The following is a 20,495-nucleotide window of genomic DNA, read 5'->3' on the forward strand; positions in this document are numbered from 1 at the left end:
AAACAAACAAAATGATAGGGAACAAAAGGACCATGGGAAGGGCAACGGTGTTTGTGTGCAGCGTGCCGAAGTGTTGAAAAGAGGGGCTGCTGGCACTCCTGCTGGGCGCCTCCCGGTGTGTTTAAGGGACGTGTCCGGCCATGTTCACCCCCCACACACAGTACATATCCTGAGAGAAGGTTTGTTTCCTCAGGTATGTTGTAGGTGTGGATTGATGTGTGTCTTAACATGAAATAACTTTACACAGAATGGAATGGCTTGTTAGCGGTGTTTGGAAGTGGACCAAGATAAAATCCTGTCTCCCTCAACAGGGGTCTCCGACCTTGGGACAGATGTTTACTTTACAACAAAACTAACGAAAATATGCATCATTTGCAGATTGGAGATAAATTGCCTAATTCTGTGTTCTGTGACTGAACGTAATACCGAGGAGGAGCTGATAGAAGATTATGACGCTGCTGACTCGACCAGCAATAACATGTCGACGACTCAACCATTGTATTCCTCAGTATTTACAATATATATATATACGGATATTTCATTCATCACACCATACGATGACTAGATACTTGACGCCCATGCACAAAGCAGTCCTTGTGTGCCGTCCGAGAACTGGTCTACAAACTGTGACGCCATCAAGTTGTAAACTGTGGACATTTTCCAGTGGAATGATTTGGGAAGTATGACGTAGGATAGTAACCCCACCCCCCGCCCCAACCCCCAAGGTTTTTCAGAAAATTTAGGCAATCATTAAAAATTTCTGAAATTCTAAAAAGGTAAAAAGCAAGCATGTCTGTTTGTGATTACTCCTGCGTGTGTGATGCATGCCAGGGCGTGTGTTTTTGTCGTTGGCTGTTCCTCTGTCCTTTAGCCTTGCTTTCTTCTGACCTTCCACCAGTGCTCCTGCTCATTATTGTGTTGCTCTAATCTGGAGGGGACAGGACTGGGTGCAGAAGTGTATTTATCTTCCTGCACAAATAGGACCTCTTTCCGTCTGGTCGTTGCTCAGCTTGTTGTTGAAAGATAGCGAGCAGCGTAGAGCAAGCTTCAGTGTGTGTGTGTGTGCAGAAGGAAACTGAGATGTGTCCCAGCTGGCCCACAGACCAGCACACTACCATCACCTCGCTGCAGCAAATGTAGACAAAAGAGGAAATATCTCCCTTGTGATACTGATACCCCTTAACTCTGGGGGTGTTTTACCCTAAATGAGAACGCAGCATTCCTCACAGTGGTCTGTTGTACTTGTAAAAGCCAGTAAGATCAGTGTTACAGAAAGTCCCTGCAGTGTGAGCCCCGTAGCCTCGTTTCTGCTTTTTCCCCATCACATCTGTTGGGATGTGTACTTTTACTACACATTGTCTAGGCATGTTTCTTTTCCTTCCCTTGTTGTCTTCATGACATTAGGCTTAGAAGCGAGGAGTTATCATACTGCAAATGGCCATGGGCCAGGAAACCACTGTAGGCAAGCCAGCAATACAAAACAACATAAAACGTACCTTGAAAAATATCCCAGTAGATGACTTCTCTGTTTGCCCTGTTAAAACTGTGAAAGGTCATTCTGGTTAAAATACTGGGTAATTATTTGACCTTAGTTTTGCACTGCAGTCAGTGAAACTCTGACCCTGTCTCCAGTGTCTTAGCATTTCATTTTTATCCATCTAAACCTGGTATAGCATGATATTATTATTATTACTTGGCTTTTTGAGCAATAGTAAATACTCTTGGCTGAAATTCAACTATTAGAATTTAAGCTAAAGCTTTGGTACCGCACCTCCATCACTAAGCTGGTGGTGGCTCGCCTTGAGCTTGAGCTTTAGCTAGCTTTGACCTCCTTCTTAGTGCCGGGGTTGTCAGTCGCTGCTGTGCTCGGCATTGGATTTAACTGCTTGTAGAGAGTTAGAGAGAGGGTTTTTTTTCCTGTGTGTGTGTTTGTGTGTGTGTGTGTGTGTGTGTGTGTGTGTGTGTGTGTGTGTGTGTGTGTGTGTGTGTGTGTGTGTGTGTGTGTGCCTTTGCAGTCATCTTGTCGCTTCGAGATGACCCAACCACAGCCTTGGCTTCCTGTCAGCTACATCTGGCTTGCCAGAGCTCAGTGTGAGGCACCATCAGCTGGGCCAGCTCTCTTGCCCACTTATCAAATTCACTCAATTTGAGACCACCTTGGTTTGGGCTCATGCCGCCAAAGCATGATCTAAGCTTACACATGCGTAGTGGCCTGTTTTCCAGGAAAAGCCTAGATTGGTGAAAAACAAACAAAGAGATAAGACAGAGTCTCGATAAGCCCAAGCTCAGCCACGAGGCAAAAAACAGAATCGCAAATGACTTGACCAAGGAGCTGCATTCAGTGTGTGTGAAACACTTCACAGTGTCCTCATTGTGACATGTTTGTGCTTCTCTAAAAGCACATTCTGGAGATAAAGAAAAGTGCAGAGCACAAAAGGAATTTGATTTGATGTGAAGAATGCAAAGCAGAGAACGGATGAGCGTATGTTTTTCAAGGGGGGGTGCTGATAAGAAAACAACCTTCCCGTGTTTTCCCATGTGTACATTTATGTTTCGGTTTTAAACCATGTATGAAAACGTCATTGGTCGATTCACTTAAAAAAAAGTTCAGATATGTTTACACATGATTTATTTAAATCCGCAATGTAAATGTTTGTCAGTCATGGAAATTTGGGGGTATTGGTGTTATTATTGTGTGGTTATAGAAACAGATATAACAGGTATACTATTAATAGCTCTATATGTATTTCATAATTCTATGTAAGATGGGGAATTTTTGTTGTTGTTGTCAGTTTAAGAGCTAAAATGTACGCAATGGAAAAACCCCACTATCTTGTGATTCAGATGTGGCAAATTAAAGGTCCGTTTTAGTAAACTACATGCAAGTGGTTTGTATTTACTACACTACGAGTGGAAAAAGGTCAATTTGAAATGCATCAGTGGCCCACGTGCATCTTTTATTTACATGCGGATGCACCTGTGTGTTTGCATGCGTATGCGTACGAGCGTGTTTGAGGGGGTCTGTTTGTATTTGAGTGTGACAGTGTATACTTTGTCAGCCTGAGGACACTTAGATTGAGTGTGTGTTGTTCTCTCTGGCGAGAGTGCACATATGTGTTTGCGTGAAGACCTCGTTCTATGTGGGTGTGTGTTTGATAAACTGTGAGAGCATGTGGGAGACTGTTTGTCTATTCATCTGGGTGAGAGCAGGAGAGATAGAGCAGAATGAGGAGGTGGAAGAGCAGATCTGCTTCCAGCCTCTATCTTCAAGTCAATCTGCTCCGTCACACAAACCTCTTTATGTCTCCTTTGGCAGAAGGGAGGGAGACGGGCAGAGAGAAAGAGAGCGCGAGACAGACAAAGAGACTCAGAAAATAAATATGTTTAAATGGTGGATGAATACAAGAGGAGGAGAGAAGGAGAGAGATTCAATCAGGCAACCTTAAGAAGATAGAGCGGATTTTTTTGTTTAAGAGGATCAAAGTCATACTCAGCTACTCAGACAGCATCTGTCATTTAAAATGTTTGTTCTATTTTAATCTCAGCAATGAGCTATTCTTATCCAGCTGAAAGGATATGGCTAGCGAACGTGAAATTCAATGAATTTAATATTTATTTTCATCATCAGGGAGCAGAAAATTGTTTTACAGAGTTTGTCAGTTTAGCCCCACTGGAAGTCGAGAGGCAATTGACATCCTGTAGAGCTTTCTGTACAGTTTCCTGCACACACACGCAACACATTCAATGCACGCACAATTTTTGTCTCTCTCTTGCTCTCAAGCACACATAACCCCACACTTCATCACATTACCATGAGCAAGGCCAAAAAAAAAAAGGAATCAGCTTTCAGTTGTGAAACAAAGGAAAAGCACACACAACAGTACATCTGTGTGAGTAGGTGTTTGTCTGCCTGCAGTACAGGCATTAAGAGCAAAACGTAACATAAATCAAAATCTGCTTAATGGTAGGTCTGACGCTAATGTATGGCTGCCATTCTCTCTCCTCTTCCGTTCTGGCAGCCGTCCAGATTAGGAAGACAGTCGGTTAGAGTTGGGAGGCACAGAGATCAAATCTGGTGGCAGGGTTGGACTGTTATTGCAGTATCATGCCCCACCGGCTGATGAGTTGCTGTGCTCGTCTCTTGTTCCTCTCAGCCGCAATCAAACCTGTCACAGTGTGAGTCAGCGTGGCCGTAAGTGGGGAAGATGCCTCTTGCCATTAAATCAATCAGTTATCAGACACACCAGTCACATTTTGTCCACTGTGGAGCCACATCTAAAGCTGTGAGAGGTGTTGGTGATGTCACGTGTCTGTCAGAGCGAGCTAGTGAAGGATGGAGACTGGTACAGAGCGGGAGAACTGAACAAACTGGGAGGCTAAAGAGCTGAAATCTCATTTTCTCAGTGGCCTTGAGAGTGGAGCATGCTCAGTGCTGATGTTTGTCATCTCTCCCTCTCTGAGATGCTACTGCAGTGCTTCCCAGCAGGCTTGGCACAGGCTTACTCATGGACATCTCTCTTATAGAGCGATACAGTGGCCAGGCTGCAGCTGCTCGGAAGATGCTTCCTTCTGCGTTTCTTTTTTTTCTCGGTGTTGCTCCGTCCCCCCACGCCCTCTTATCTTACCTGTCTTTCAGTTCAGCCTCCCTCACTCTTCCTCCCATTGTATTTCTCGCACATTATCTCCTACTTTCTCACTAGCATCCTCTCTGCTTTCGCTCTCCCGGTCTCTCATCCTCTCTCCGCCCCTCCACATCCCTCTCTCACATACTCTAGTTGCTACCTTTAAGACTGCGGTTGCCATGGTGACAGCTATGTGCTGCAGAAACGTCAAAGAGCTGAATCCACACAGGATCACTTCCTTGTTTTAACACTTGTGTTCTTTGCTGTCGTTTCCCTCTGGTTTCTGGCAGCTCCCCTTAAATAACAGACGGACACGCTTGATTTGAATGCATCCAACCATTTTGCCATGCTGTAAATGAGGCAGCAGAAGCAACTTGTGGCTTCTTTTCTGTGATCCCGATCCCAGCTGTTGCTGAGCACACTCATTAGTAACACTCAGATTTGGAATCTCCGTTGACCTTGGCGCAGCTGACCTTGAGAAACCAGCCCCTTTCTGGGAACTCCAGATGTCACCGACATTGATTTGTGTCACGTCTCCACTCCACTCAGCAGCTCGCAAGGTGACATTAATCGATGGCGTCTCGACCCTCCTCGGCTGTTGCTGGCCACACGTTGTCCGCTTGTGCAGGCATTTGTAGCACATGCACATGAGCAAACAGCAGCTGTCAAATTCATGCAGACAAATCTGGGTTTGCTGCAAACTCTTTGGTTACTACCACACAGCATGTCTTTATTTCAGGCACAATGTGTTTTTTATTCCAGCAGCACAGCTCAGCGTGTGGTCAGCTGAGGAACAGATGCCTTGTTAAAAAGGTGAATGCAGCAGGTGGGGCTGTTTTCTGTCATCTGTTGAAAGGGACATTAGTTTCACTCACAAATTCCCTCTTTCATGCTTTTTTTTTTTTTTTAACCCTGTCTTCCCTTCTCTTCCTCCATTACTGCTGTTTTTTTCCCATGCTTTCTATTTATTCTAGCTCTTTTTTACTTCTGCTTCTCGTAGAAGGTTTGGTCCTCTTTCTTCTCCCCCTTGCCTTTGCCTCACCTCTGTCAATCAAAAATATAGATGTTTGTTAAAAGCAGGCACTTTACCTTGCTTTAAGTCCTGAGTATACACTTTGCTGGAAAAAAATAGCTGACAGATGTAAACAGTAAAACCTAATGGCTGTTTAAAGCCATTATGTCTAAAGAGATAAACTCTTGTGCTTATGAAAGGGCTTTTTTAAGGAGTATCAGAATGATGATGTGCAGGTATGTTGCTGTTAGGAGGCTGGAGCTCAGCTCCATCATGCAGGGAAGCTATCTTCCCTTTTCTGGGAGAAGCAATGAAGGGGTTAGGAGACAACCAGAGATGGGATCTATGAAGCATTTATGGGTAGGGCATATATCTATGGAGGATCTATGTATGAAGTTACAGAGGTTGGCTCCTTTTTTCTTTGATTTCTTAAAGTTTTGCCACTCCCACACTGGTCTATTGTGTCTCTCCACCTACAGACCCTAATCCAAGGACAGCCCACGGCTGCTGAAAAACAGCAGATGCTTCAGAGTAGTGTAGAAAAAAAGAAAAGAAAAAAGAAGAGATCTACATGTTCATGATCTACATGTTCATGACCATATTTGAGTTTGGGTGTGTAAAATGTGAGTTTATTTCAGACTTCCATTGTACTCCACAAGGTCATATACAAAACGCTAGACCTTGTTCAGAGCTTAGGTTCTTAAAAACCTAATTTCCTCACAGTGTGTTGTCTACTACAAGTCCGCCTCCCCTCACTTTCATGTGCATGCTCATGCAGTTCTTGCATATTTTATGTAACCGTCCCAATGGGAGACACTTGTGGCAAGCAGGTGATTGTAAAGCTCATTCGTTTGCATCCACACTCTACGCTGCAGATTTTAGCACGCGTTAAAAGAAATGTTTACAGAACCTAAAGGTACATGTTGCTGTTCAAGATCAACATCACACAAATGCCCCTATAGCTAAATACAGTACACCCTCATAGGTGATGTCATCCTGTGTCATTTACATCTCGTGGCTCCGTTTGAATAGATTTTGAGATCTTAGAAGAGCATGATGAGCGATGCCCTGAGAGACTAATCTTCTCCCAAATCTGCATGAAGTCATCCTAAAAGGCACGCTTTTCTTTTTTTTTGTTCCGACGTCACAAATCCTCGCGTACATGACAGATGCATGAATCGCAATCCCATCCCACCCACACTCAAGCAGTACTTTGAGCAAGTCTCATCTTGTAGGATAGAGGCGGAGGAAGTGCGTTTTGAGACTGCGGGGCAGCGGGGGGGATAAAGGTGGTAAAGGGGCAGTTTTCTGTGATACTGCATCCCCTTAACAGTACACAGCTTCAACTGCTGATTTGTTATGTCACTGAGAACAAGAGAGGGAAAGCAGAAAGAGCCAGTTGTTTTTGAACTAGAAAAATCTCCACCTTGAACCTTACTGGCATGTCAAACACTGGCCTTGAATCGACCCCTCCAGGTTCCTTGCCCACAGCTTATGCCACTGAGTGAGCTGACCTGTTAAGACATGACCCTTCGGCTGCCCCTTTCAATCCCTGCTGCTGCCGCCTACTCCCAAGCGGCGTCAGGAATCCTCTGAGGGCTTGACTGAGATGGTCTCACATGTGACTCATCTACAGATTTCTTTTTTAAAACATGAGTTTCATTGAGTCATTGTGCTCTTGTTTCGAAGGCACATTTTTCTTTTTTTTTTCTTTTTTTTACATAGTCACATCTTGAGCTATGTCAACTAAAGATAACAGATTAACTGATGTTGTAGTTATGTTCGCTTTAAATGCTGTTTCACACAAATATAAAGAGAAAAAATATCCTTTTTATATTAGAGTCAGGCAGGACGGTGATTGCCTATTTAATATTTAAGTTTCTGCCACTTTTGGAGCCACACATGTACCTCTACTGACTTTCAACTTTCTCCATTTTCCTAAATTCCTCTAAATTATGAATCCCTAAATTCTTTGAATACACAGAATGCAACAGAGGCATGAAAAACTGAAATGCACATTCAACTTTCAGAGATAAGGAAATATCAGACATTTTATTTTGACGTTCTAGCATTTTTGTGGTGACGCACTTTGTGATATTTTATCTTGAAAGGCGCTGTGCGAATAAAATTTTACTTTTACTGTAAAAGCTGGCATTCTAATACTTATTGCTGTGTGGACATTGATGACACCGGGCTAACAGCGGCAGTGAAAGGCAGAAAGACACCCGGAGACAAGCTCAAACTTGCCTGTAATACTTAGAGGTGCTAACAGACAGAGAGAGGAGAGGAAGGGGAGCAGACCGGCAGAGCCGATTTCTGTGTAGTTCTGCAAGAAGCAGTCTGTCGCCGATTGGGATCTGACATTTTGGCACCTCGCGCACACACCGCTCTCTTACACGCATCCACTGAATCTGTTTTCAACAAATGTTTAACAGATGTGAAGTGTTTTGGGACCCCAAACATCAACCTGGTAAGGGGCAAGTCTCCGCCTGAATTATGTGGCTGAGGTCAGCAGTGCAAAGTGGACAGCTTAACTTGTCTCACTTCACTTTCTGCACGCTTCATTACAAATGAGAGGATGCTGCTGGGACAGGAGAAACAGAGCCATGGAGCTTGAATGGGCTGACTTCAGATTTTCACGTGTACTCACTCGATTTCTCACTTTGTCCTCAGCTTTGGCTTCTGGGCCTGGAAGACGCTGTACTTATCTGATAGATCCAGTAAGACAACAGTTGATTGCCTTAAAGCAATGGGAAATGCTTTCTTTGCCTCCCCCACCTTTTTTCTTCCCTCCTCCTTCTACAGTATTGCCCCTTCCTGCTCCTCTCTCTCCCTCCTCTCTCCTCTTATTGGAGCCAGTTTATATAGGAGGAGAAACGCTCTAACAGGCTCAGAGTCTGGTGGTGCCCACTTACCACACGTTCCCAAAAAGGACTACCTGGTTTTTTTCCTAAGGATTTACTAACATCTGACAGCATGACAGAGAACGGAAAGAGGAAAGATAAAAAAGGGAGAAAGAGGGTGGGTAAGAAAGGACAAAAGGAGACAGAAGGTGATCCCACTAAAGGTAAAATTAAATGGCAGATGATTTCTGTGTAACGTGTGTTCCGCTTTGTGTGTGTGTGTGAGACAGAGAGAGAGAGTGACAAAGAGAAAGATTTGGAGAACGGGAACAAGTGAGATTAAGTTTGTGTTCTGCAGCTTTATTACAAAAGTGTGGGAAAGTAAGTATTCCCTCGGCTTGTCAAAGCTTGCTGCTAGGTTGTCACATGGAAAAGACTTCTCAGGTGGTCAGCTTGAAAGAGAAACATCTGGTTTTGGCAGCACTTCGGGATTGCATGGAAGTCAAATGAAAGGACTTGTGTACAGAATAAGCTTTCAATTAATCCCTGCACCTCACACGACCAAAGTGTCGTTTTATTAAAAGGTCTCTGAAAACTGGTGACTGGCTACAACACGCTTGTGTTAGGTCACAGTTCTGTTGCTGTATCACAGTGCTTTATACTTTTAAAAGCAGTGCGTGTAGCTGTAAATCATGTTTCATTACACAGTCTTTAACGGGGTTAATAATTTAAGGGTTTAGCCGTGTTTTCAGTGCTCATCAGAATTTTAGTCCGTGGTGAGTCATTCAGTGTGAAAGTGTCTCCGTATTTTTGCTCGAAGCCACTTATGAAATTTGAATAAAATGGAAGCTGTTTGTCTTTCAGAGTCACTAAGGTGGCGACGTGCTTGCTCAGTAGAGGATCCTACAAGCTGCAGCATGTCACTGTAGGTTGACCTCAGGTCATGGGGAAGCACAATCCCTATTTTAGTGGCATCCAAAAACAAAACTTTGTTTTTTACTATAGCCACAATGTGTCGTCTTCCGTTTGATCAGATACTCTATTTTAGGCTCGGTCTCTTCATCTTTATAGTCATTTTGATGCCACTGATCTCAGTTCTGTCAGCTTCCAACAGATAACCATCAAGACTAGTCATATGATTTCCAAAAAAACCCCAACAACCCCAAAACAGTGTGTTTACACCACTTAATTCTTTAAATTGCACTCCTTTCATCCTAAATATGCTATCGTAGCTATTTTTTGTCCTATTTACTTTATATAATCGTTCTATTACACATGCAGATCTGATCATATAAATAATTCCCAGTCGTCATTCCAAGTGTGATTATGATCTATAAACATGTCAGGTAAACAGCTCCCCAAACGAAAGGGGACTTGGAATACTTGCAGATTATCTGTGTGTGTGTGTGTGTGTGTGTGTGAGAGAATTTGCCGCACAGCTGCTGTGCACACAGAAAACAGCTGCATGTAATGTGTATCTTCTAGTTTATTTTTTCTGCTTGTCACAAAATGAATGGAAACAAACTGTGTTTGCCTGTTGTGGTATTTTGCACAAAGCATTTAATGTTACTGTAAATGTCTTTTTGTAGCTGTCACGTGTTGATACATGTCTTATGTCCGTTTTGTATGAGTCCCCCAGAGCACAATCATTTGATCTTTGAATCATCATTTTCTTGGTAAAAACTTGATTCATCTGTGTGAGGTGACGCGTTCACCTGTTTTAAAACTGAGCTTTCAAAGTAGGTCAAATGAATACATTCACGTGGGTGACAATTACCGTATACATACTAAAGGTACTAGCACAACATCAGACGTGTTTTATGAGCCTTGGCTCCAAAATGAAAAACACACTCCTTTCTGTTGTACTTGGAGAGAATCAGCTTCTATAAATTTCCTCAGTCTGATCTGATTCCTTATGAAATTTTGCCAGCATTTAATAACCATTTTATTATCAGACCTGTATGTTGTCATCTATTCTACTTTATTTGTCTTTGTTTTGTTCAAAACAGAGTACAGTATACAGATATTCCAGCTTGCTAACTTACAGCGCACTTGCAGCATACTTGTAATGTAACGCTAAGACTGCCTTGTAGATTACCTATCTGCTGCCTATACACTCACTGGAATATGGTCACGTATTGCTGGATAACGGCTGGTCTTGGTGTGACTGTCCTCAATCAATCACAGACATTACAGGGTTAAAAAAATAAGACAGAATTCTCCCGGGTTCCTCAGCTTCCCTGAAAATGAAATTTTACATTTTATTTTAAGCATATCATCTCACAGTAGGTACTTGTCATCTATAATTACTTTTTTCAGCAATTGGACTAGAAAATATTTCAGTGTTGATTTTAGGGAATACTCCTGCTACAGTGTTACATGATGACTTCCTTTCACATCTCTGCCTTTGAGGGCTACGTTTATTGTGTCTGTAAGTTGACACTCTTTGGAGAAAATTGCACAAGTTTTCTAATGAGGCAGGTCTAGGGTGGGAAAGGCAGAACTTCTACAGGTCCCGACAAAGACATTTCTGCTAAAGCGTTGGTCCTCGCTGGCAAGTAAGACACCAGAGCAAGGGGAAAACTGGAAAAGTATTTTATTTTTCACAGACTTCCTCCTACTTCTAATACCAAGACAGAACAAGGCATGCTCTTTTTTTTCTTTTTCTTTTTTTTGGCTTGCGTACCTAGTGAGCGTGGTAATAATTAGTTATGGAAGTGAAGAGCTTATTCCTTCCTTTTGTGCCAAGTGTTTTTTGCCATGTGCTAACACCCATCACACCTTTAAATTGAAGAATTCCAGAGTTTACATCAAGTAATCTAATTTATGGCAACCAATAGTCAGAGGAGTTAATGGTGAAAGATCAGACAGCCTCAACTTCTGATTCAGGTGTGATCTTGCTTCTTACAGCTCTTACTCAATATATTTATTTTAATGTGCTATTACAAGCTCCTGCTGGAAACAGGAAAAGGATTGAGAAAATAAGTAAGACGACATTGATTCTAGATGATAGAATACAATAAATCCTCAATAACTGTGCCTGTGTTTATGTTAGGTTCGCTGCCATTCTGCAAACGTCTTATGGAAAAGTTGTCTGAAAGAAAATACCTTAAAAATAACTTATGATAAAGTTTAAGTTTGTGGGATATCAGAACTGTCTTCCCATAAAAGTAGACCTCTGCATCCCATCTTTCTGTCCCTCTCTGTCTTTACAATGTTTGTTCACCAATCTCAGTGGCTGGGGTTAGGAGACCAGCAGCTGTAGTAATGGCTGTAGTCAAATCCCTACAGCCATTTGAAAGTGTATTACACATCTAGCAGAAACAGAGTATCATGGGCATCCTGCTGGAATCTCTTTCCAGCTGCTGCCCTTGTTTGATCTACCAACACACGAGAAGCTTTTCTTTCTTCTGTCTTGCTTTCATTTTATTGCTGTTTGGGTTTCGTCAGTTACCCCCCAGACCGTTTTCCCCCCTTTTTAAAAAAAACAAAACAAAACAAAATTCCTCACCCTTTCAGGTAACGCTATAGATAGAGACTCAAGAACCAAAAATACCCAGCTTGGTTTAAACCGTCGAATGGAGGGCCGGAAGTAGTCGAAAGCTTCGTGGAGCCATGTAGGGAGGTGTTGATGCGAGCATCCCTTTCGCATTCATTCCCATATCGATGTAAAAATACTTCTTGGTAGAATAAACAAATGTCTTATTTAAATTTGTTATGCCATGTCATATTTAAATTACACAGAAGGCGGCAGCTTCTGGGAATCAAATACCAAGGAATTCTGATTTGTGTAAAGCATTTGCATGGCGCTTATCGTGGCACAGTTGGGGCATTGAACATAACAGTAACGACTATGGTTATATTAATGGAAACTTCCTGAACATAAATGTCACTTACAGCTAAATAAGCACAGGGTAAGGCCCTAACATGGAATTATAATTTTGTTTATTTATTTTTTTCAAATTTATATGCTAATAGTGTAGTGGTTTACACATGACAAGCGGAAGATTCCCAGGATCCCAGGAGGAAACACTATTGCCTTTGGGACTCTGTCAGGAAGGGCACCTGGGGTAAAACCTTTGCCAAGTCACACTTGCGTCACTACCCACTGTAGCTTTTGTGATGTTAGCTTACAAAAGAATGATAAATAAACTACTTTACTACTCTTTAATTAGCGGTAACTGAAATGTATAAAACCTCAGCAGTACAAAACAACTAAACAACAATTAATGCAATAATCAATAAAACATTAATGCAAAATGTCCCAGTGGCAGGTGGGTCACACATTGGCTTTAACATTTTGCGCATGACTAGGTAGCATTAGCAATTTCTGGCTGACAGCCTCTGTGGTTTGTTTTTTGAATAAATTTTAACAACATACATCAGTTTTTTCTTATTAGATTAGGGATGCCCAATGGGATATCCTGGTTTTTAAGGTGGGCTGTGGCACTCTTAACCATTCAAGACCTGAACCATAATGAAGCGATGATCCTGGACCGTGCTATAGACATGATAGAAGAAATTTTAGTTTTTTTATATACACATATATTTTAATGTTGCAAACAAAATTCTATAGTACTTGGACTCTGAAACAAACATGGTTTTGCAAGCACTGCACTGGCAAGCATGGAGGAAACATTGTGAAACATGGACTGGTAAAAGTTTACCTTTTGTGTGTTCAACAAACTGTAAATAGAAGCCAGTTCTGCTGCTTGTAAGCAAATCTAAATGGAAGAACCTCTTTTGGTCCCAAGTGAACCAGTGCGATAATCCAAAATACAGATGGGGTGAGATAAGACCTTTTGAATTCACAATTGCATCTTCAATGTTTAGTCTATTTTTGTGCCCTGCTTTGGAGTCTTGATGACTACTGACTGACTACTATATTTAACTCAAGTGTCAGCATTGAATTCATAGGAAAATTACTAGAAAGGAGAAGTGATTAAACCCAGGATTCATTTACTCAAAAGAGTTTTGAATTGCAGTCATTATCACTTCTGTCAAACGTTCATCATTCAGAACAGTAGTCACAATTAAAATCTGACATGCAGTGTTGGTAAGAGAGAGGTCACATATAAACAATGTCCCAGATAATTATTTGGTGAAAGTGCACTAGATGTGCTGGGAGGCTGTTGAAATGATCTCTTTGAACAGATGTTGAGTTACAGTGACTAGTGTGAGGTGCTTGAAGACCATTCCCACATGCAAAACCCATTTCTCTGGCTGTCTCACCATGTAATTTGTCTTTTGACAACGTGCAGTGAAGTGACATAACACCAGAGTAATCAGGGATACTTTGTCTAGAAAGGAAAACACAAAGGCATGCCTCAGATTCCTTGTCTAAGCTCCTGGAAGTAAAACAGAATCGTTCACTCAATAAGAGCACTGTATTGTTAATTCATCAAGTAACTTTGTTTCTGAACAACTCTCTGGGCTGAGGTTTCCAACTGTTACCCAAGACATGAGCCGTTGACACACCGGATAGGCTTCTATTCTCAAATTGGGTTTTTATAGTCCATATCTGCAGCTGCCCCTGTGCTTCAAATTGAGAAAATCAGGCTGTTGTTGAGGCGAGGGTTTATCATTACTCCCTGAAACTTTTTCCACTGCTGTAATGGAAAATGAGACAACTGCTTGTCCCCAAGAAATTATTTTATTTTCAAGGATAACGAATCTTTATTATCCTGTTGGAAAACATTAATTGCACTTGGTAAAATGAACATGCTTTCTAAAAAAAATGTATGTTGGGCTTTACTTTGTTGCACAGCCTGCACAATAATGTCCATTAAACTGTTGATTGAATAGTGCTTTTTTTCCATGTGTCGTTCCAGAACTGAGCTACTACATCACAAAGTACATGGATTTTAAATCCTTCTTTGTGCTAATGTATACATGGTTTAAAGTTACCATTAAATGTATATCAAAGATTCCTTGCGTCTTCATTAGCACGGTATACTGGAGTACTCCCTCTCACACATCTGGCTTATTGTTTGATGAAAAGTGCAGCTCTGTTTTCCTGGAAGTTTTCCAGTCAAGGACGAAACTTGTTTAATTTGCTTGGCAAGGACAGGCCTGTGTCCAGACAAAGCACTAAACATTCTATACGTTTCAGCCTCATTCCCGCTCCGCGCTATGACTGACAAGGCTGTCCCCAGGCAATGTGCTGGGTCTGGCAGAGTTGAGTGTGTAGGGAAATCATGCACAGTATTTTCATTTATGTAGAATTGGGACCCATGTAAATTCTGTAAGCTTTGTATGTCACTAAATAGAAAAGTAGAGAATAATATCCTAATTAAATTGAAATAAAAGTCCTTGAGAGTGTCTGAGTAAGCTGCTTATTAAACATGACACATGTGTACTCTATTTTACTGTATTCAACAATGCAGTTACAGCACAGCTGATTCATTTTTGGTAATTTTCCATTAGCTCTGCAATGTGAAGAGTACCAGGAGCCTACATTGTGAAGTCTTATCTCCATTGAGTTTCCAGTCCTGTGTAATATATTAGATTTAATAAATAAATGCTTAATGAAGTACATCTGGAGCATCAGGAGTCTTGCACTCACTATATGGTCTTGCTGCAGGCTGTCGATAAACCAGCCCCACTAGCAGAGTTGATTTTGAATGGTAATATACAATATGTGAAGCCTATATAACGTTATGACTCTCTGCAAAGCCACATTTATGTCTTACTGCATAAATAAGGTTTTATTGTCCCAAACCACTGTCGCGCCAAGTGCTTCCTCAAAGGGGATCTTTGGGTTTTCTCTATAATACCGTAAGGTCTTTACTTTACAGTGTTAAGTGCCCTGAGATGACTGTGGTTGTGAGATGGAGTTATGTGAATATAACTGTACTGAACTGGATGAAATTGAACTGAACTGAACCGAATGTGTCAAGCAGTTGCAGCGCACAAATCCATATTGAGACCGTAAGCTCATTAAAGTTAGTACGTGCCACCTTACAGTGGCACATCTGCGACTCTCCACTGTATAGGAGTCTTTTCCAGCAGGATGTTGTTCACAGATAAAAGTTCCTTGTTTTTCTCCAGTAATTTTAGTATCAAATGCCAGCTATTGAACTAAAAATACCAGCTTTTCCATTGATCTCTGTTGGTTGGGATCTATTTTAAATCTGACATTTTTCTCTCTTTGATCCCTGAAAAAAGCAGTGTGTGCAACACAAGCACAATTTTCTAATTATAGTATTCACTATTGTAGAGTAATCGTGGTTTTTACATTCTTTTATGTTTAAAACTGGTTTCTGAGGCCTAACTCGAGCTATCTAACAATAACCTTCAGCAATTAAGATTACTTCACTAAATATCAGAAATGTTTTTGGCAAAACGTGAGTAACAACGGTTACTCAAAAAAGTAATTTATTATACACTGCTTGTTACTTTTCTCAAACGCAGTTAAATTCAGTAAGTTAATTACTCACCAATTACTCAGTAATTTGTCAAACTACTTATTAGATTACTTTCACATTACTCTGTTAAATGAGTTGAAAAGCATAGTCTCATAATGACCAGGTAACTTATAAACCTGAGGATATAGTCCCACAGACCAACACACATCTCTATACTAATGAGGACCAACACAGGATCTTTCATTTTAGCATTTATATATGAACATGAAGTAAAGATATAGCTAGCCAAAAGAGACCTTAATGCGGTTGCCACAGTGACTCTACTGTAGGAACATTTACAGGTAGAAATGGAGGCTACAATGCTCAAAATATGAGCAACAAGTTCAGGGTCTGGCTGCTGGGCTGGAGTCGGCATACACTCTTTGCTAGCTTTGCATTAGCATGCTATCTGTGCAGATGCTTGCAAGTTGTGTTATGTAAGTATAATGCAGCTATTTCTGTCCTGGGGGCGGTTTTCAGTATTTCAGCATTCTTGTCCTTTCGTGCAAAAAAAATAAAAAAATGTCCGTATCTTTACTCCTTAAAAGTTGTACACCTCCTGCAGGCAAACTGAATTTAGCTGATTGTATCAGGAGTGCAGGGGAAGAAAAAGGGACGTTTGTATTTGTTGTTGTTGTTGTTGTTGGGGTTTTTTAACTGCCAGGTGAACAGATAACTGAAAAACCTTTTGAAGTGCAAGTATAATAATTAATTATAAAGTAATAACTGTATAATAATTATTATTGTAAGTAATAATTATGTAATAATATAAATAGTGTAATTATAAATAATAATTATAATGCGTTAGTGTTCTTAGCAAAATTCTATTTACAAGAATGAATGATTTGTCTACATCATACTTTTGCTTCAGCTGAGGAATCATTTCATGTCCGTTACTGAGAGATCCATGACTGGGACCATGAGCACTGACCTCCGGCTCCTGTCAGGAGAATTAGCGCCAAGTGGCCCGGGAGATCGAGCACAGGTCTGTGTCAGGATGTAGAGTGGAGGACACACTGTCAGTTGTAGGACACACTGACAAGCTTGGCTGCAACAGAGTTCCTAAATGTCACATCTGCTTGGCTTACATGGCACCGGAAAGTGCTTGCATTTCTGTTCCTGTGAATAATAGAGTATATTGAGGTAGGATCAGTAATAAGCAACAGTGACCTCTGCAGAACTGACAAGGAACAATACCTTCAAAAGTAGCGCACAAACCTGTGGTTATTGTTTAACAACGGTATACGTTTGGAATGCCACATTTTAAAATGTGAAAATGCTGTTATGTAGATATAATCAATCTACAGATATACCTGTAGCTGCATCAAAACCCACCACTGTCACCCGCTGCCCACTTAAACACACACAGAACATAAAAACTGCAGCATCATTAGAGTTTTTCTCTCTGTGCAGACATGTCGCTTAACCAGGTCAGTGAAGTGGGACAGTCTCTTTAAAAAAAAGAGGACAACAAGGGATAATTTCGGTACACTGCTATTTCAGTGTTTAATTGAAGTCATTACCTGTGTGTACTTCATTTTGCTTGTCATGCTTTGTCTTCATTCAGCTGTCATCCTTTGATGCACCACAAATAGCTGCAATTTGTGGGACCACTCAACTCAGCAAATGCATGAAATTTTAAATGTTACACATGGAGCAGGAAATTGTGTGTGTGTGTGTGTGTGTGTGTGTGCGTGCGTGTGCGCATTAGGGTTTGGAGGGGGCTCCCGGCCAGCCCTGGCTGACCCTTGTTCACCTCTTTCCTCTTGCTCCGCCCTGGATGAGTTTTCTCCTAAACATGTGTGCAGCTGTCAGCTGGCAAGTGTTTGTGTGAATGAGTGAGTGTGTCTGTGTTGTCTGTTTTGTGTGTGCTTTGGATGCAGATCATTTTCATATTTCAATTAAAATCTTTTCCTCTTCTGGGGACTAAAGAAAGGGGAAAGAAAAGTTGCAAGAATTTACAGAGTATACTGCCGAGGCACTGATCATTGATATGAGCATACAGAGAAAGAAATGAACACACAAGAAATTCACTCAAAGTTTAACATTTCTGGGCAAAACAAGGGTTTTGTGCTCTTGCAAAGCACAATACTGTAACAAAAAGAAGAGCTATAATTAAATCCCTTTTTTTGTTTTTGTTGTTCCCATCATCACAACAGACTAGTTGTTATGCAGTCATAATGTTATTGGCTTTTCTTGCGTACAGATTGGCTTTAAAGTTTGCGGTTACAGATTTTCTAGATCAGCCAATGGATGTTTGCTAAATATTGCTTCAGGTGTTTTTATAAAAGCGATGCCAGATTGAAAATCAGCCTGTTTATTAGTCTGAGGTAAAGCTGATCATGTCTCTGGTGACAACATCTGGAGGTTACATGAGAGAGCTGTTGGCTCAGTCCGTAGAGACAATCACCGCCTCTGTTGCAGTCTCTTTGTCTCCTCCTAAAACACACAATTACACACAAACCAAACCATAATCAAGTCCATGTCTATATATTATCACTGACTTGTTGTTTTTTGTTTTTTTTTGTCTTTCTCTATTTTTAGCTGCGGCTCCAAAGTTAAAACCGATGAAAAATCCAATGATAGTGGACGAGGGAAGCAAGCTCACAGTTAGGTGCGAGGCCACAGGAAACCCTGCCCCTACCTACAGATGGTTCAAAGATGGCAACGAGCTGAAGAAAAGCAAAAAAGTCAAAATAAGGAGCGGCAAGTGAGTACAAATCAAAAACCGAGTACTGTAAACCCAACATAGGCGGTACGGTAAAAGGTTCTCCGTGGGTGACGTTACTGTCAGCAGGCAGGGCTGATGCAGTTTTCCTCCTCTTTTCTAGTATTTGGGATTATAAAGGATAATTCCTTCATTGAAGTGCACTGTAATGACTCAGTTAGCGTTTGATCCCTCCTTTTATTTAACTTTCTCATTCAAATAAAAAGTTGCATTTCAAAGCAATAGATCATATATCTAAGCACTCAATGTGGCAGAAGTGCAAGTTAGCACTAGTCAAGTTGGTTTGGAGGAGTGCAACCGGGGGCTAATGTTTTATGTAAAGCTGAAACATACAGGGTGATGTCGCTGACTTATTCTCAGCTAAACCAGCTAAACCTGATAAAACTGAGGGTGAGCTACGTCTGCAGTAGCTGTTTTCTGTTTCGTCCCTCTTCAAAGAATATATTATTATTATTAGCAATACAAGAGTATGATATAGTGCCCCTCATATATATATCTTTTTTGAAAACCCTACAAATTATAATTTTCTTTGTTTCTGGTTTTCTTTTGCACGCTGTGTAGCCACAGTTTTGTTACTGCCAGCCTTTAGACTATTTTTGGAGATCACACATAAATTAGCTTTTGAACAGATCAAAGGTGTGGAACACTCAGAGTTAAAACTAGCTCTGGGGTTCAGGTCGCCCTGTGGAAAGCTTTACAAATGCCTCTTTCATAACAGCAGTGTGGGGGGTGGGGGAGGATGCTTTATTACCTTGTTGTAAATTAACATCAAAAATACCTGATGGTCTGGGGTTCTTTTGTAATTATGTTTTCTTTTTAATTGATTTAAAACATCATTAGAAAATAAGAAATACCCAAGGAAAGAAAGGAAATATGACAGTTTTCTGTGTCCTTGTCCAGCAATTACTCACCGTGGCTACTGTTGAGCAAAGGTTAAAACTTAAGGAGGCCACGATATAACAATATCGACGTGAAACAAAGCTACAAAACAACACAGCAGCTAGTTCTAACATATTGTTCCACGGTTTCTTATTAAAAACAGTCATCCCACTCTCCAGAGCAAGTAATCATGAATCCTTATTACAGAAGAGCTGGTGCCATGCCCTGTCATGCACCGGCACCCCTCCCTCAGTATTTCCACTTGTTGCCTTCACTTGCTATTTCCTCCCTGCCCTGATTCCCCTGACTCAGCTATGTGAGTGTTGTCACCCACAGGAAAAACTCCAGAGTCCAGATCAGCAGAGCAAAACTGGAGGATTCTGGGAATTACACATGTGTGGTGGAGAACCTGCTGGGAAAGGACAACTCCACTGGCACTGTTAACGTCCAAAGCAGTGAGTACTGACTCCTAAGCAACAGGCAAAGCGGCACAGATGTACTGGCATTGTTGTTGTTGTTATAACTGTTCTCCTGCCAATTGAGAGATCCAAAGGAGCCATTACAAACAGGCATGCAAGAAGAGTAACACGCATGAAGAACAACTGTCCACACATGTGGTTTTGGCCTATTAATCAGTGGAAACAGAATTGCACTTTGGGGTGAATGGAATTTAAATGCAATGTATGGTGTGTTATCTCCTTTCATTCACCATTCTTCGCTTGCAATGCAAAACCCCACAAAACTGTTCTGCACAGTGTCTTTGACCGTCACCGACACGCAGCAAAAGCAGCAGACTACAGATTTAGATCTGAAACATAGCTTGACAGAATATGAGAGTTGTAAAAAGTATCTTCAGTGTGTGTGATAGAATCTAACAGGCTTGTTTAGTAGTGGTAGTGGTGTGTGTGCATTGCAGATTTTTGCAAAGTATTGTATCAGATGAAAGAGTTTTGATAACAGCTGCTTCCATTCAGTGGGTTAGTGAGCTTATGTTTGTTCCTCACA

The 20,495-nt window shown here is 41.2% G+C and overlaps 1 protein-coding gene across 5 annotated transcripts in view; it reads left to right on the top strand.

Annotated features, from left to right (window-relative positions):
* The window catches only part of nrg2a (neuregulin 2a), an 81,514-nt gene that overhangs the window by 18,515 nt on the left and 42,504 nt on the right, over positions 1-20,495 (top strand). For 3 of the 5 annotated variants that reach the window (XM_085420519.1, XM_085420517.1, XM_085420516.1), the window contains exons 2-3: positions 18,428-18,593; positions 19,827-19,945. In XM_085420519.1, the coding sequence (XP_085276645.1) occupies positions 18,428-18,593; positions 19,827-19,945 (285 nt within the window). Of the gene's footprint in view, positions 1-8,255; positions 8,355-8,454; positions 8,702-18,427; positions 18,594-19,826; positions 19,946-20,495 lie in introns of those variants that run through there. The other 2 variants (XM_085420520.1, XM_085420518.1) reach the window with 2 other exon arrangements.

Source organism: Rhamphochromis longiceps, linkage group LG10, assembly GCF_057381845.1.
Source record: "Rhamphochromis longiceps isolate RC_006_pf linkage group LG10, R_longiceps_female_GT1.1, whole genome shotgun sequence".
NCBI classification, from domain to species: domain Eukaryota; kingdom Metazoa; phylum Chordata; class Actinopteri; order Cichliformes; family Cichlidae; genus Rhamphochromis; species Rhamphochromis longiceps.